The sequence below is a fragment of the Dendropsophus ebraccatus genome, chromosome 6 (assembly GCF_027789765.1).
Source record: "Dendropsophus ebraccatus isolate aDenEbr1 chromosome 6, aDenEbr1.pat, whole genome shotgun sequence".
Classification (NCBI taxonomy): domain Eukaryota; kingdom Metazoa; phylum Chordata; class Amphibia; order Anura; family Hylidae; genus Dendropsophus; species Dendropsophus ebraccatus.
The window spans coordinates 87,987,117-88,005,015 of NC_091459.1; the positions used below are offsets into that span (position 1 = coordinate 87,987,117).

General features: G+C 44.2%; 1 protein-coding gene across 1 annotated transcript; it reads left to right on the forward strand.

The window, feature by feature from the left end:
* Positions 1-8,281: 8,281 nt before the first annotated feature.
* Positions 8,282-17,899, forward strand: POLR2D (RNA polymerase II subunit D). The gene is made up of 4 exons (XM_069973863.1): positions 8,282-8,457; positions 13,342-13,522; positions 14,598-14,693; positions 16,439-17,899. Exons 1-4 carry the CDS (start codon positions 8,385-8,387, stop codon positions 16,515-16,517), a joined length of 429 nt encoding a protein of 142 aa, XP_069829964.1. The 5' UTR covers positions 8,282-8,384; the 3' UTR covers positions 16,518-17,899.

Genomic DNA, 17,899 nt, shown 5'->3' on the forward strand with positions numbered 1-17,899 from the left:
TCGCATGATGTGCCTTTTGGGGTCTGTCCTTGACAAAGACGGGTGCTGAGATATGCATTAAAGTGTCACTGTCGTGAAATTTTTTTTTGCAGAAATCAATAGTCCAGGCGATTTTAAGAAACTTTGTAATTGGGTTTATTATCCGAAAAATGCATTTTTATCATGAAAAAGCAGTTTGAAGCTCTCCCCCCGTCTTCATTGTTCTCCTATGGAGAGAGCTAAAGAAAAGACCAAAACAGGACAACAAAGAGTTAATCTACAAATCCCTCACGGGATATCTCCTGTGACAGTCACCAGTGACCTGTCTGAGCTCGGATTACAGCTGTCACCCAGCTCCGTGCCTGTAATCCTCTGTTATCTGCTTTCTGCTGCCGGCTAACTCCCTCCTTCCTCCTCCCCCCTCCCCTCTCCCTAGAGCAGACAGGGGACGACTCCTGCAACAAGTCACAATTTTCAGATTTTTCAGAGTGGATGAAAAAGAGGAAGGAGGGGGGGACCTGGGAAAAGGCTTTTTACATGCAGATAATGGCAGATTTGGCTAATAAACCCAATTACAAAGTTTCTTAAAATCGCCTGGACTATTGATTTCTGCCAAAAAAAAAAAAAAAAAATACGACAGTGACTCTTTAAGGCAGGTGGTATATATTACTATTTGTGAGGTCATCCATCTTTCTGTGTATTTATTTACATGCTAAATTGTTTGCATAGTGCACTGGTCACTTTATACACACTTAAGATTTACTTTTAAATACATTCTCTACTATATTATACAATTAATTAAAGATGAAGGCCTAGGATTAATAGCAGCTGCTGCAGAACATCTTTAGAAGCGAAACTGCCAATCACCTGATTGCTGAAATAAGCTAAAGGGTGACATGAAGGGACGAGGCTGAAGTTGGTTTCTTATTCGGCCAGTTTCTTATTCGGGGCTGAAGTTGGTTTCTTATTCGGCAGTTTCTTATTCAGAGGATTTTTCTTTTTCCTGTTTTAGCTATTATTCTTACAGAAAATGAATAATATTCATACCCTACGGTAAGTGAGGGGCCCTGAGGGGACTGGTGATAAAAATGGCAAAAAAGACCCCACGGTTGGCATAAAAATGGGCATGAAAGTAAAACCACAAAATTATTATTTAAAAATAAAATTGACTTTGGGCCACTGATCTCACACTGATAATACACAGAGAGGGATGCCCTGCATCATACCCAAGAGAGTCCAGCCTGGCTCAAAGTGGTTCTTGGTATAAAAACTGGCATCAAAGTGGGCAGATTGGCATTTTTCATGATTTGAATAAGTAACAGCTGTTTTCAAAGGGTTAAATGAGTTTGGGCCACTGATCTCACACTGATAATACACAGAGAGGGATGCCCCGCATCACAACCAAGAGAGTCCAGCCTGGCCCAAAGTGGTTCTGGGTATAAAAACTGGCATCAAAGTGGGCACATAGGCATTTTTCATGATTTGAATAAGTAACAGCTATTTTCAAAGGGTTAAATGAGTTTGGGCCACGGATCTCACATTGATATTGCACAGAGAGGGATGCCCCGCATCATACCCAAGAGAGTCCAGCCTGGCCCAAAGTGGTTTTTGGTATAAAAACTGGCATCAAAGTGGGCAGATTGGCATTTTTTCCTAATTTGAATAAGTAACAGCTGTTTTCAAAGGGTTAAATGAGTTTGGGCCACTGATCTCACACTGATAACACACAGAGAGGGATGCCCCGCATCATACCCAAGAGAGTCCAGCCTGGCCCAAAGTGGTTCTGGGTATAAAAACTGGCATCAAAGTGGGCACATAGCCATTTTTCATGATTTGAATAAGTAACAGCTATTTTCAAAGGGTTAAATGAGTTTGGGCCACTGATCTCACATTGATATTACACAGAGAGGGATGCCCCGCATCACATCTAAGAGAGTCCAGCCTGGCCCAAAGTGGTTCTGGGTATAAAAACTGGCATCAAAGTGGGCAGATTGGCATTTTTTCCTAATTTGAATAAGTAACAGCTGTTTTCAAAGGGTTAAATGAGTTTGGGCCACTGATCTCACACTGATATTACACAGAGAGGGATGCCCCGCATCACAACCAAGAGAGTGCAGCCTGGCCCAAAGTGGTTCTGGGTATAAAAACTGGCATCAAAGTGGGCACAGAGCAATTTTTCATGATTTGAATAAGTAACAGCTATTTTCAAAGGGTTAAATGAGTTTGGGCCACTGATCTCACACTACGTACACACAGATAGGCATGCCCCGCATTACATCCAAGAGAGTCCAGCCTGGCCCAAAGTGGTTCTGGGTATAAAAACTGGCATCAAAGTGAACAGATTGGCATTTTTTCCTAATTTGAATAAGTAACAGCTGTTTTCAAAGGGTTAAATGAGTTTGGGCCACTGATCTCACACTACGTACACACAGATAGGCATGCCCCGCATTACATCCAAGAGAGTCCAGCCTGTCCCAAAGTGGTTCTGGGTATAAAAACTGGCATCAAAGTGGGCAGATTGGCATTTTTTCCTAATTTGAATAAGTAACAGCTGTTTTCAAAGGGTTAAATGAGTTTGGGCCACGGATCTCACACTGATAATACACAGAGAGGGATCCCCCGCATCACAACCAAGAGAGTCCAGCCTGGCCCAAAGTGGTTCTGGGTATAAAAACTGGCATCAAAGTGGGCAGATTGGCATTTTTTCCTAATTTGAATAAGTAACAGCTGTTTTCAAAGGGTTAAATGAGTTTGGGCCACTGATCTCACACTGATAACACACAGAGAGGGATGCCCCGCATCATACCCAAGAGAGTCCAGCCTGGCCCAAAGTGGTTCTGGGTATAAAAACTGGCATCAAAGTGGGCACAGAGCAATTTTTCATGATTTGAATAAGTAACAGCTATTTTCAAAGGGTTAAATGAGTTTGGGCCACTGATCTCACATTGATATTACACAGAGAGGGATGCCCCGCATCACATCTAAGAGAGTCCAGCCTGGCCCAAAGTGGTTCTGGGTATAAAAACTGGCATCAAAGTGGGCACAGAGCAATTTTTCATGATTTGAATAAGTAACAGCTATTTTCAAAGGGTTAAATGAGTTTGGGCCACTGATCTCACACTACGTACACACAGATAGGCATGCCCCGCATTACATCCAAGAGAGTCCAGCCTGGCCCAAAGTGGTTCTGGGTATAAAAACTGGCATCAAAGTGGGCAGATTGGCATTTTTTCCTAATTTGAATAAGTAACAGCTGTTTTCAAAGGGTTAAATGAGTTTGGGCCACTGATCTCACACTACGTACACACAGATAGGCATGCCCCGCATTACATCCAAGAGAGTCCAGCCTGGCCCAAAGTGGTTCTGGGTATAAAAACTGGCATCAAAGTGGGCAGATTGGCATTTTTTCCTAATTTGAATAAGTAACAGCTGTTTTCAAAGGGTTAAATGAGTTTGGGCCACGGATCTCACACTGATAATACACAGAGAGGGATCCCCCGCATCATACCCAAGAGAGTCCAGCCTGGCCCAAAGTGGTTCTGGGTATAAAAACTGGCATCAAAGTGGGCAGATTGGCATTTTTTCCTAATTTGAATAAGTAACAGCTGTTTTCAAAGGGTTAAATGAGTTTGGGCCACTGATCTCACACTGATAATACACAGAGAGGGATGCCCCGCATCACAACCAAGAGAGTGCAGCCTGGCCCAAAGTGGTTCTGGGTATAAAAACTGGCATCAAAGTGGGCACATAGCCATTTTTCATGATTTGAATAAGTAACAGCTATTTTCAAAGGGTTAAATGAGTTTGGGCCACTGATCTCACACTGATAATACACAGAGAGGGATGCCCGGCATCACATCCAAGAGACTCCAGCCTGGCCCAAAGTGGTTCTGGGTATAAAAACTGGCATCAAAGTGGGCAGATTGGCATTTTTTCCTAATTTGAATAAGTAACAGCTGTTTTCAAAGGGTTAAATGAGTTTGGGCCACTGATCTCACACTGATAATACACAGATAGGCATGCCCCGCATCATATTCAAGAGAGTCCAGCCTAGCCCAAAGTGGTTCTGGGTATAAAAACTGGCATCAAAGTGGGCACAGAGCCATTTTTCATGATTTGAATAAGTAACAGCTATTTTCAAAGGGTTAAATGAGTTTGGGCCACTGATCTCACATTGATATTACACAGATAGGGATGCCCCGCATCACATCCAAGAGAGTCCAGCCTGGCCCAAAGTGGTTCTGGGTATTTTGTGAATAAATGTTTAGCGCCGCACTATCCCTTTAAGCAAACAGGGCTAAAGTACTCAGGAGGCATTTGTCAGCATAACAGGATCCCAGAATTAGCTGTCCCATCTCTTCTTATTAAACATTTCTCGGCTAACCCTGAATACATTTCTATAATAACAATACCTGCAGCAATGTTTTCTGCTGACAGGTCTGCTTTAGGCTATGTTAGGCCTCATTCACACATCCATAGTTCAGCCAGTGAAAACGGACCTGTAATGGTGGACCGCACTATGAATGTGCAGTAACAGTGCTACGCAGTTTACGGAGCACTATGTAGAAGACAATGATTCGTGCCGCAAATGCAAGTCCGCACTATAATCTATCCTTTATTTTTTTGTAGCGCGGGACGTGGACCTGAACACTTGTACAGATGTGTGAACAGGGCCATTGAAATATATTTGTCCTATGTGTTGCCTGCAATGTCAGGGTCCCCTTGTAGCCATATAGGACCCCTTTGTAGCCAGTAAGACCGCCCTTGTAGCCAGCAGAACCTGATTACGGGAGCATTGATGTCCCTGTACCCAGTGGGATTAGCAGATGCATGCTGCAATACTAATGATCGCACTGCGCACGTGTAGGAAGGCCATTCTGGGTACGAGAGATGGCTTTGCCCCCAAGTGCTGACGTCACCATACCCAAGAAGATGAAAGGAAGTAGGACATCACTGTAAGAAAGGTTGCATCATGTGACTGGACCAGCAATCTCCGAGTAAAGCCAACAAGGAATATATAAGTTCTTTAGTTAAGGGTTAATTTTCGTTCTTTTTTTTTTTCAATTTTTCCAGGATAACCCTTTAGGCTATGTTTAAACAAAGTAAAAATAAGGGCAAATAATGACCATTATTAAAGGGGAACTGTCGGCCAGTTAGATTAATCTAAACTGCTGATAGCTCCTTATTGCACCAAAAACACCATGGATAAAGGTGTGTTTTACCTTAATCCTCATTACCGTTTCAGTAAAGTTTGGCATTTGCTCCAAAGTCTGGTAAGGACCCACAGGGCATCCCTCTCTGTGTATTATCAGTGTGATGCGGGGGATCCCTCTCTGTGTATTATCAGTGTGAGATCAGTGGCCCAAACTCATTTAACCCTTTGAAAACAGCTGTTACTTATTCAAAATAGGACAAAAATGCCCATCTGCCCACTTTGATGCCAGTTTTTATACCCAGAACCACTTTGGGCCAGGCTGGACTCTCTTGGTTGTGATGCGGGGCATCCCTCTCTGTGTAATATCAGTGTGAGATCAGTGGCCCAAACTCATTTAACCCTTTGAAAACAGCTGTTACTTATTCAAATTAGGAAAAAATGCCAATCTGCCCACTTTGATGCCAGTTTTTATAACCAGAACCACTTTGGGCCAGGCTGGACTCTCTTGGATCTGATGCGGGGCATGCCTATCTGTGTGTACGTAGTGTAAGATCAGTGGCCCAAACTCATTTAACCCTTTGAAAACACCTGTTACTTATTCAAAATAGGACAAAAATGCCCATCTGCCCACTTTGATGCCAGTTTTTATACCCAGAACCACTTTGGGCCAGGCTGGACTCTCTTGGATGTGATGCGGGGCATCCCTCTCTGTGTAATATCAGTGTGAGATCAGTGGCCCAAACTCATTTAACCCTTTGAAAACAGCTGTTACTTATTCAAATCATGAAAAATGGCTATGTGCCCACTTTGATGCCAGTTTTTATACCCAGAACCACTTTGGGCCAGGCTGGACTCTCTTGGTTGTGATGCGGGGCATCCCTCTCTGTGTATTATCAGTGTGAGATCAGTGGCCCAAACTCATTTAACCCTTTGAAAACAGCTGTTACTTATTCAAATTAGGAAAAAATGCCAATCTGCCCACTTTGATGCCAGTTTTTATACCCAGAACCACTTTGGGCCAGGCTGGACTCTCTTGGATGTGATGCGGGGCATCCCTCTCTGTGTAATATCAGTGTGAGATCAGTGGCCCAAACTCATTTAACCCTTTGAAAACAGCTGTTACTTATTCAAATCATGAAAAATGGCTATGTGCCCACTTTGATGCCAGTTTTTATACCCAGAACCACTTTGGGCCAGGCTGGACTCTCTTGGTTGTGATGCGGGGCATCCCTCTCTGTGTATTATCAGTGTGAGATCAGTGGCCCAAACTCATTTAACCCTTTGAAAACAGCTGTTACTTATTCAAATTAGGAAAAAATGCCAATCTGCCCACTTTGATGCCAGTTTTTATACCCAGAACCACTTCGGGCCAGGCTGGACTCTCTTGGGTATGATGCGGGGGATCCCTCTCTGTGTATTATCAGTGTGAGATCCGTGGCCCAAACTCATTTAACCCTTTGAAAACAGCTGTTACTTATTCAAATCATGAAAAATGGCTATGTGCCCACTTTGATGCCAGTTTTTATACCCAGAACCACTTTGGGCCAGGCTGGACTCTGTTGGATGTGATGCGGGGGATCCCTCTCTGTGTATTATCAGTGTGAGATCAGTGGCCCAAACTCATTTAACCCTTTGAAAACAGCTGTTACTTATTCAAATTAGGAAAAAATGCCAATCTGCCCACTTTGATGCCAGTTTTTATACCAAAAACCACTTTGGGCCAGGCTGGACTCTCTTGGGTATGATGCGGGGCATCCCTCTCTGTGCAATATCAATGTGAGATCCGTGGCCTAAACTCATTTAACCCTTTGAAAACAGCTGTTACTTATTCAAATCATGAAAAATGGCTATGTGCCCACTTTGATGCCAGTTTTTATACCCAGAACCACTTTGGGCCAGGCTGCACTCTCTTGGTTGTGATGCGGGGCATCCCTCTCTGTGTAATATCAGTGTGAGATCAGTGGCCCAAACTCATTTAACCCTTTGAAAACAGCTGTTACTTATTCAAATTAGGAAAAAATGCCAATCTGCCCACTTTGATGCCAGTTTTTATACCCAGAACCACTTTGGGCCAGGCTGGACTCTCTTGGGTATGATGCGGGGCATCCCTCTCTGTGTGTTATCAGTGTGAGATCAGTGGCCCAAACTCATTTAACCCTTTGAAAACAGCTGTTACTTATTCAAATTAGGAAAAAATGCCAATCTGCCCACTTTGATGCCAGTTTTTATACCCAGAACCACTTTGGGCCAGGCTGGACTCTCTTGGTTGTGATGCGGGGGATCCCTCTCTGTGCAATATCAATGTGAGATCCGTGGCCCAAACTCATATAACCCTTTGAAAATAGCTGTTACTTATTCAAATCATGAAAAATGCCAATCTGCCCACTTTGATGCCAGTTTTTATACCCAGAACCACTTTGGGCCAGGCTGGACTCTCTTGGGTATGATGCAGGGCATCCCTCTCTGTGTAGTATCAGTGTGAGATCAGTGGCCCAAAGTCAATTTTATTTTTAAATAATAATTTTGTGGTTTTACTTTCATGCCCATTTTTATGCCAACCGTGGGGTCTTTTTTGCCATTTTTATCACCAGTCCCCTCAGGGCCCCTCACTTACCGTAGGGTATGAATATTATTCATTTTCTGTAAGAATAATAGCTAAAACAGGAAAAAGAAAAATCCTCTGAATAAGAAACCAACTTCAGCCCCGAATAAGAAACTGCCGAATAAGAAACCAACTTCAGCCCCGAATAAGAAACTGGCCGAATAAGAAACCAACTTCAGCCTCGTCATGAAGGGACAGTATATATTATATGGTGCCTTTAATGTGAGGTGGGGATCTTTGTGAAGTAAACCTTATGCTGAATTATACAGCAGAAATACAGCAGAGAGGACATGATATTGGGAAACACCTTCCAGTACAGAGCATATGTGCTAGCTGATCATAGCACTGCTGCAGAAACTCTTTGCAAGCAGGCCTGTCAATCACCTGATAAATACTAATGAAGTGCAAAATGGGCAATACATAAGGGAAACCTCTTCCATGTGTAATTGGCTAGGGGGACTTACAACTAAAAAACAGAGCTGGTCACATGAGCATGACGTCATCACAGGTCCTTTCCGTGCCTGGGATTCAGCCTGGATCATGGAGATCAGAGAACAGACTAGAGCGCCGTCACTACACGTTTGCCGCAAGTACATCGTAGCTCTATGATACTTCCGCTTCCGGTTTCGTTATTGGAGAGAATCAACGATGGCAGCCGGTGGTGCGGAGGTGCGGACGGGGGATGTGGAGGAGGACGCCTCTCAGTTACTCTTCCCCAAAGGTAAGACGCTGGTCCCGGAACGGCTGTACCGGGGTGGAGGATACAGGGCAGCGGCCAAGCCAATGTAGTAGTGTGCGGCAGCTCCTCAGCGTCCACCGTCATGGGGGCATATGGCGCGCACAGCCGGTCCGCTGCGGCTCTGGGCATTCCCATTGTCCATAGAAGCCAGGCTGATAGAGACGATTATTGCCGCGTACATTTCCTGTGTGTATTATGTCACTGATACACGTACTGAAGCACAGGTACTAGGCAGTGTGAGGCCGGTCTACGAGGCTGAAGTTGGTTTCTTATTCGGCCAGTTTCTTATTCGGGGCTGAAGTTGGTTTCTTATTCGGCCAGTTTCCTATTCAGAGGATTTTTTTTTCCTGTTTTAGCTATTATTCTTACAGAGAATGTATAATATTCATACCCTACCGTAAGTGAGGGGCCCTTAGGGGACCGGTGATAAAAATGGCCAAAAGGAGCCCAAGGTTGGCATAAAAATGGGCATCAAAGTAAAAACACAAAATTATGATTTATGGTGCGTTCACACCTACAGGATCTGCAGCTGATTTTCTGCAGCAGATTTCAGTTAAATAACTGAACACAGCATCAGATTTGATGCTGTGTTCAGTTATTTAACTGAAATCTGCTGCAGAAAATCAGCTGCAGATCCTGTAGGTGTGAACGCACCCTTAAAAATAAAATTGACTTTGGGCCACTGATCTCACACTGATAATACACAGAGAGGGATGCCCCGCATCACACTGATAATACACAGAGAGGGATGCCCCGCATCACACTGATAATACACAGAGAGGGATGCCCCGCATCACACTGATAATACACAGAGAGGGATGCCCCGCATCACACTGATAATACACAGAGAGGGATGCCCCGCATCACACTGATAATACACAGAGAGGGATGCCCCGCATCACACTGATAATACACAGAGAGGGATGCCCCGCATCACACTGATAATACACAGAGAGGGATGCCCCGCATCACACTGATAATACACAGAGAGGGATGCCCCGCATCACACTGATAATACACAGAGAGGGATGCCCCGCATCACACTGATAATACACAGAGAGGGATGCCCCGCATCACACTGATAATACACAGAGAGGGATGCCCCGCATCACACTGATAATACACAGAGAGGGATGCCCCGCATCACACTGATAATACACAGAGAGGGATGCCCCGCATCACACTGATAATACACAGAGAGGGATGCCCCGCATCACACTGATAATACACAGAGAGGGATGCCCCGCATCACACTGATAATACACAGAGAGGGATGCCCCGCATCACACTGATAATACACAGAGAGGGATGCCCCGCATCACACTGATAATACACAGAGAGGGATGCCCCGCATCACACTGATAATACACAGAGAGGGATGCCCCGCATCACACTGATAATACACAGAGAGGGATGCCCCGCATCACACTGATAATACACAGAGAGGGATGCCCCGCATCACACTGATAATACACAGAGAGGGATGCCCCGCATCACACTGATAATACACAGAGAGGGATGCCCCGCATCACACTGATAATACACAGAGAGGGATGCCCCGCATCACACTGATAATACACAGAGAGGGATGCCCCGCATCACACTGATAATACACAGAGAGGGATGCCCCGCATCACACTGATAATACACAGAGAGGGATGCCCCGCATCACATCCAAGAGAGTCCAGCCTGGCCCAAAGTGGTTCTGGGTATAAAAACTGGCATCAAAGTGGGCACATAGGCATTTTCCCTAATTTGAATAAGTAACAGCTGTTTTCAAAGGGTTAATGAGTTTGGGCCACTGATCTCACACTGATAATACACAGAGAGTGGCTCCAGTTTTTATAATGGTCTGTATGTACAATGGAGCAAATGCCAAACTGCACCACAACGGCATCGAGGATGAAGATAAGAGACATCCCTTCATCCATGGCGTCTCCGCTGCAATAGGGACATATCAGCGGGTTAGATTACTCCCACCTCCAGGTTGTTCCCCTTTAAGGCCAGTTTACACGGAGTAAAATCGGTGGAATTTGGCAACGGAACTCTCCGAGTTCCGTTGCCAAATTCCACCGATTTTACTCTCTGTGTATTATCTGTGTGAGATCAGTGGCCCAAACTCATTTAACCCTTTGAAAACACCTGTTACTTATTCAAATTAGGGAAAATGCCTATGTGCCCACTTTGATGCCAGTTTTTATACCCAGAACCACTTTGGGCCAGGCTGGACTCTCTTGGATGTGATGCGGGGCATCCCTCTCTTGTGTGTACGTTGTGTGAGATCAGTGGCCCAAACTCATTTAACCATTTAAAAACACCTGTTCCTTATTCAAATTAGGAAATAATGCCAATCTGCCCACTTTGATGCCAGTTTTTACACCCAGAACCACTTTGGGCCAGGCTGGACTCTCTTGGATGTGATGCGGGGCATCCCTCTCTGTGTATTATCAGGGTGAGATCAGTGGCCCAAAGTCAATTTTATTTTTAAATCATAATTTTGTGTTTTTACTTTGATGCCCATTTTTATGCCAACCTTGGGGTCCTTTTGGCCATTTTTATCACCGGTCCCCTCAGGGCCCCTCACTTACGGTAGGGTATGAATATTATACATTTTCTGTAAGAATAATAGCTAAAACAGGAAAAAGAAAAATCCTCTGAATAGGAAACTGGCCGAATAAGAAACCAACTTCAGCCCCGAATAAGAAACTGGCCGAATAAGAAACCAACTTCAGCCTCGTGGCTGGTCAGAGATGGCAACACAGAGCACATTGTCAGACTGGAAAGAATACATCACTTCCTGCAGGACATACAGCAACAGATAAGTACTGAAAGGCTAGAAATTTTTAAATAAACTGATTGTAATAAATATGTATAACTTGATGGTAAGTTGATTTGAATTTTTTCTTTCGTCGTAGTACTCCTTTAACCAAGGTGTGTAAGTGCATGTATTTCTGTGTGGTGCTCATATTCGGTACTGAGTAACTTGAGACATTTTAAATATTTTTTTTTTCCATTTTGCATCATTCACATTTCCTTAACATGTTAAAGCGATTGTACCATCAGGTACACCATTTTGTACATCAATAGACCTATTCCCAGGCAGTGGCCTGACTTGAAGCACTGAAGGTAGGCCTGCTCGCCCCCTAGTGTGATGATCTGCCCTCCCCTCTGTGATGCGGCTTCATTAGAATCTATGGAGCTGCGTCACAGAGGGAAGGGGCTTCGTCACACTGGGGCCGGGAGGCCCCCTCCAGTGCTTCAAGCTTGATGGTACATTTGCTTTAAAGGAGAACTCCGGCCAAAATTAATTTTTGATATGTTGTTACTTATGAAAAGTTATACAAATTTCTAATGTACATTAATTATATAGGGCTATTTCCCTTAATTTAGTAGATCAGGAAGTGTTAGAATTCTCTCAGATTCAGTGACGTCACGACCAAAGGTGTAATTCCTATGGAGTGTCCAGCAGGGGGCGCTCTATATATAGAAGTCTATGGGACTTTATTGTGTCTATAGATGTCAATGTAATGTAGTGTAGTGTACAGTATGCTTTATTGAATGAATACATCTATGGAATACTTTGGGGAGCAAGGGTACTTGCTCCCCAAAGTATTGCATAAATGTATTTATTCAATATATTAGGATATCACAGTAAGCCCACTGACCTGCCGCATTCCCGCCGCCCACCGATCAGCCGCATTCTCGTAGATCCGGATTATATACACTGAACTACAGCTCCCATCATCTGCTTATAGTATGAGCAGGTGTTGGGAGCTCCTTTAACTTTGTAAGTTAACTTCTCCTTTAACTTTGTAATTTACATAATTCCATGACTTTTCTTCTAAGGGTGCATTCAGACTACGTAATCCGTGCGGAGAACATCCTGTGGATTTCGCCGCTCGCCCTTGTTCCCTCCCGCTTGACTCTCCGCCTGTGCCATAGACTCCATTCTATGCTTAGGCAATTCTTTGCTTGTTAATTCTTTGAGCCGACAGCGGAATCTGCCCGAGCATAGACTGGAATTTATGGCAAGGGCGAGCGCCTGAATCCACGGTATGTTCTCCGCACGGATTCTGCAGTATGGATGCACCCTGACGGTGCGTGCACGCTACGGAATTCCAGCGTATGACCCGCGGCGGATTCCGTCGATCGTACCCGAACACGGCGGCGCGCACCTCTGCCCGTGCCATAGACACTTTTCTGTCCACGGGCGGATTCAGCGGAATGCTGCCCTGTTCGGGTACGAGCGACTGACTCCGCCGCGGGTCATACGCGGGAATTCCATTGTGTGCACGCACCCTTAGGCCCCGTTCCCACTGAGCAAAGGTAGCGGAATTCCGCTACGGAATTGTCCGCCGCGGAATGCCGTTAGCCTCCCGCTCATAATGGGAGTCTATGGGAGGTGCGCGCTCCTGCTCTGTACGCGCTGAAGAATGAACATGTTCATTCTTCAGCACGGACAGGGCAGGAGCGCGCGCCTCCCATAGACTCCCATTATGAGCGGGAGGCTAACGGCATTCCGCGGCGGACAATTCCGTCGCGGAATTCCGTTACCTTTGCTCAGTGGGAACGGGGCCTTAGGGGGAGATTTATCAAACATGGTGTAACTGGCTCAGTTGCCCCTGGCAACCAATCAGATTCCACCTTTCATTTTCTAAAGAGTCTGTGAGGAATGAAAGGTGGAATCTGATTGGTTGCTAGGGGCAACTGGGCCAGTTTCACTTTACACCATGTTTGATAAATCTCTCCCATTGTGTTGAAATAACTGATAAGAGGTTGCAACACAAAGCATATGAGAAGGTGGCAGTACGTTTCATCTATTTATTTTTTTACACCATTTGACCATTGAACATATTTCTTGCGCAGAGTTTGAGAGTGCAGAGACGTTGCTCAATTCTGAGGTGCACATGTTGCTGGAGCACAGAAAACAGCAGAATGAAAGTGCAGAAGAGGAGCAGGAGTTATCTGAAGTCTTCATGAAGACGCTCAACTACACAGCCCGCTTCAGCCGATTCAAGAACAGAGAAACCATTGCCAGTGTCAGAAGGTAACCCTATCACTAGAAATATACCATATACTGTAATGGCTATATACCATCCTATAGGAGTTGTACTTTTCTGAGCTGTCCCATACACTGTTCCTGCACACATACATTCAGATCTCTTTAGTACATCTAGTGTTATATGCTGTGATTCACATGTGCAGAAAGCTTTCAAAGTGGCCAGAATGTTTACATGAGGTTGAAGGGACTGAGGATGCTAAACACCTCTACAGGGCAGCGATGGCACCAGACTTTTCACCCCCTTTTTTTGACTCTGATATTCAGCATGGTCAATCCTATTCAGTAGAAAATGGTCATTTATACAGGGAAGATTTCTGACTGGCTGTACCCAACAGATATAGAAGTAGGTATATAAGACTGGAAACATAATTAGCACAGCATAGCATTTTTCTGCTGTTTGTCTGCATTTTGTAGGCAAACTCTAGCACATACTCTATAAAAGATATCTATCATTTAAACAAACTTTTGACATGGCGTGAGAAGTTTATATCGGTCAAGGTCCAGGTGCTGAGAAGCCTGCCGATTGTTAGAATAAAGCGGCAGGAGTGCGTGCTCTGCCTCCTCTTCTCTGTTTCACTGCTTAAGTAGCAGTTGATGGAATTATAATGGAGCTCTATGGGACTTGCGGAGATTGCTGTACTGGAAGTTCCATAGGGCTCCATTATAATTCTGTCTATAACCCTAAATTCTGGAAACCTTGAGGATCATCCAGTACATGACTGCAAATGTTTTTCGTTTCTATTTTCGTAGCCTACTGTATTAAAGTTTTAACACAGAATGATGCAAACTATATATGTTTATAGCTACATGGCAAAATTTTTGCTGATAAATACTTAGTACAAAGTAGAAGAATGCATCTCTTTAGTTAATGCGATTTATTGTGCCATCTTGAATACATGTTGAGATGTTTCGCCTCTTACAAACCTCATTGTGAGCTTTCCTCAAGCATGTGCAAAAGTAAATGAAACGCCATTTTATGCTTGTATTATGTTGATGCATGTCCTGAACATGGCGTCGTATTATGGAGCAGTAGACTAACAAATATCATGTCTTTTCACAGCCTGCTCTTACAGAAGAAGCTCCACAGGTTTGAGTTGGCCTGTTTAGCTAACTTGTGTCCAGAAACTGCAGATGAAGCCAAAGCTTTAATTCCAAGGTATGTGACAGTCTGGTTTTAGGATTCCTTAGTGACTTGACCATGCTGTGTTTATGGATTCCATTTTTACACTTTGTGCTGGCAACAAAAATGTTATCTTTTTTCTGAAAAAAAATAATCTTATTAGGCTATGGTAGTAAGAACTTAAAATGCCATTTACATATAGAGGTTAAAGGAGTTGTCCAGTTTAGAAAACCTCCTTTCATATACACTACACTATTAGTCAACTGTGAATTAATTTAATGGGGTGTTTCTACTTGAGATCCTAAGTTCTTGGCCACAGTGGACAGCAGGACATACCCACCCTGCCCTGCATTACACTTACGTAATGACCTTTGATATGAGTGGGTACTGTGTATAGCAGGGGTGGGGAACCTTTTCCATTTCGAGGTCCGGTCGGGCATTAATAAAATCATTCGAGGGCCGCATACTGTACGCGGCAGTTAGTAGCGTGTTTGCAGCACCCGGGGCAAGGCAAAGTATTGTTCCCCTAGTGCCCCTGCTATTGTAGTTAACCCCCCCCAGTGCCTGTCCCTTGTAGTCTGGTTAACCCCCCAGTCATGTCCCTGGTAGCCTAGTTAACCCCCATCAGCCATGTCCCTGGTAGCCTAGTTAACCCCCATCAGCCATGTCCCTGGTAGCCTAGTTAACCCTCATCAGCCATGTCCCTGTTGCCTAGTTAACCCCCAAATAAAAAAAAAACAAAAACATCCCACTCACCTTTCCTCCTCTCCCACGCTGTCCAGGTCGTCTTCTCCTGCAGGCGGCTTGCGATGAAATGACATCATCGCACGCGGCCCGCAGGAGACGGAAGACGTGCGCCGCTCTAGTAGGGAAGGAGCCAGCACACACAGCATCCTCCTGGCAGCTGTCACAGACACCGGAGGATGCTGTGTGCGCTGGCTCCTTCCCCTCCAGTGCGGCGCATGTCACAGGGGAGCCGCGGGCTGCATCGGGAGGTCTCGGGCCGGATGCCGCCCGCGGGCCGGAGGTTCCCCACCCCTGGTGTATAGCCTTATTTCCCCTGTGGTGGCACTGCAGAGAAATTGAACACCTTCCCTACAGATAGCAGCTAATTGCTGGGTGTTCCAGCATGGGGAGCGCTTAAAACACTCACAGGGTTCTTTGAAGATAAATTGATCAAAAGGCAGTAAAACCCATCAAATCATTTAATTGAAAATTGAATGTGAGGTTTGCTACTTCATCAGAACATAGCCTTAGGACCCTATTACACCAACAGATGTTGTGACAGATTTTTGCAGCCAAAGCCAGAAATGGATATAAACAGATAATTGGTCATAACAGAAAGACTGAGATTTCTCCTCTTTTCATATCCATTCCTGGCTTTGGCTGTCAAAATCTGTCAGATATCTGTTGGTGTGATAGGACCCTTAATTCAACACTTCATTCTGCTCTTTCCTGTTATAACTGTCAAGGTTAAATGGGTTATCCAGGATTAGAAAAACATAACTACTTCCTACCAACAACATCACCACTCTTGTCCTCGGGTTGTGTGGGAAATTACACTCAAGAGTTGTGCTGGGTCCCCCCCCCCCCTTTTAGTACTTGATAACTACTTTAAGACTATGTACTAGAGCATCCTCATGATTTGGAACATCAGTGATCAGCCTAGGATCAGGTCTACCAGGAGATCCCCATCAACTGTATATTATCTGATGCTAATTCTTCTGTTAAACTACAATAATCCAACCTTTTGCTTATGCTGCATTTCTTATTTCCTCCAGCCTTGAAGGCCGTTTTGAAGAAGAGGAGCTCCAGCAAATATTAGATGACATCCAGACAAAGAGAAGTTTTCAGTACTGAAGAACAATTCATCTTTCTCCATGTTCACAGCCCCCACCAGTGCCATTGTGCAGATGTCATCTCCAGCAGAGACTCTTTCCCCCCCCGTGTATCTTATTTTCCATAGTGTTCATCCTTTAATAAATATTTTTTAACAAATATTTTTTGTAATGCTGAATTATATCAGCAATTCCCTACATGCTCCTTTAACCATTGCAGTCCTGGTAGTGAACCATGAAGTTGTTCTCTTCTGAATTTGTATACTGTGTAAATTTATTTTAGGTGAGGAGGAAAGCATGTAGATTTTTTTTCTGTACATAAATATGAATTGTTTGTGATGCTTTTTAAGATAAAAAAATGAAAATTTGCTAATGTTATCTGGGGTGAGATGACCTTGCATTGCGGTAACTTTAGAGGATCAATAAAATTATGATGCAAAAAAATGACACAGTACAGTGTCTGGTAGAGCAGCACTCAAGTCAATAGTCTGAGCTGCAATACCAGCCCATGGACAATGACAACACTTGGAGCATGCTAATGCCTTCTACACTTACAAATGAATAGTTGAGTGTTATCCAGCGTTTGGCTATGTTGGCACACAGTATTTTTGCTCAGTATTTTGGTACTAATATTGCAGCCAAAACCAGGTTGATTAAAAACACAGGCTGTGTTCACACACTGTTGAAATTTAGTGGATGGCTGTCATTTAATGGCAAATAATTGGCGTTGTTTTAAAACATTGGTCTTCGTTATGAAATGACGGCCATCCACTACATTTGAACAGTGTGTGAAGATGGCCTATCTGTGTTTTCAATCCACTCTTGGTTTTGGTTGCAATTAGAGGACCAAATACTGAGCAAAAATACTGTGTGAGAACCTAGCCTTAAAAAACATGGCTGCTTTCTTCAAGAGACAACACGACTCTTGTGACACTGTCTCTGAAAGAAAGTGGCCATATTTTTCTACTGCTGGATAATCCCTTTAAGTAATTGTTTAGTTGTTCAGCTATCATTTTTAAAGGAAAATGTAAAAATCCAGTGTCAGCAGGGGGTAGGAATAAAAGCTGTGCTCACCCATGCCAGAGCAGCATTACCAGCTCACTGTTGGCCTCCAGTCTCCTGTTTTCTCTTGGAATCCTGCATTTCTGAGCCGGGACATGGTGCTGCAGGAGGCTGGTGGGGGTCTGTCAGTGTTTATACCACTTTCACTCACTGAAGTCTGCCTTCGGTGCTTGCAGACAGGTGTTAGTTGTAACGTACAGCTGACGCTCACTGTATATAGGGCAGGTTCAACTCCTGAGCCTGCTACATATGCGACAACGGCCGGGCCGATGTAAAAAAGGCAATGAGAGTATTGTCTACTTAATTACTATTTGGACTGAAAAGAAGAACACAATCCACTTT

Bases quoted from the DNA above. Each gene is read 5' to 3' on its own strand.
- POLR2D (XM_069973863.1), top strand. From the start codon at position 8,385: ATGGCAGCCGGTGGTGCGGAGGTGCGGACGGGGGATGTGGAGGAGGAC. The intron at 8,458-13,341 runs GTAAGACGCTGG...TTTCTTGCGCAG, and splicing joins TCAGTTACTCTTCCCCAAAG to AGTTTGAGAGTGCAGAGACG. The intron at 14,694-16,438 runs GTATGTGACAGT...TATTTCCTCCAG, and splicing joins GCCAAAGCTTTAATTCCAAG to CCTTGAAGGCCGTTTTGAAG.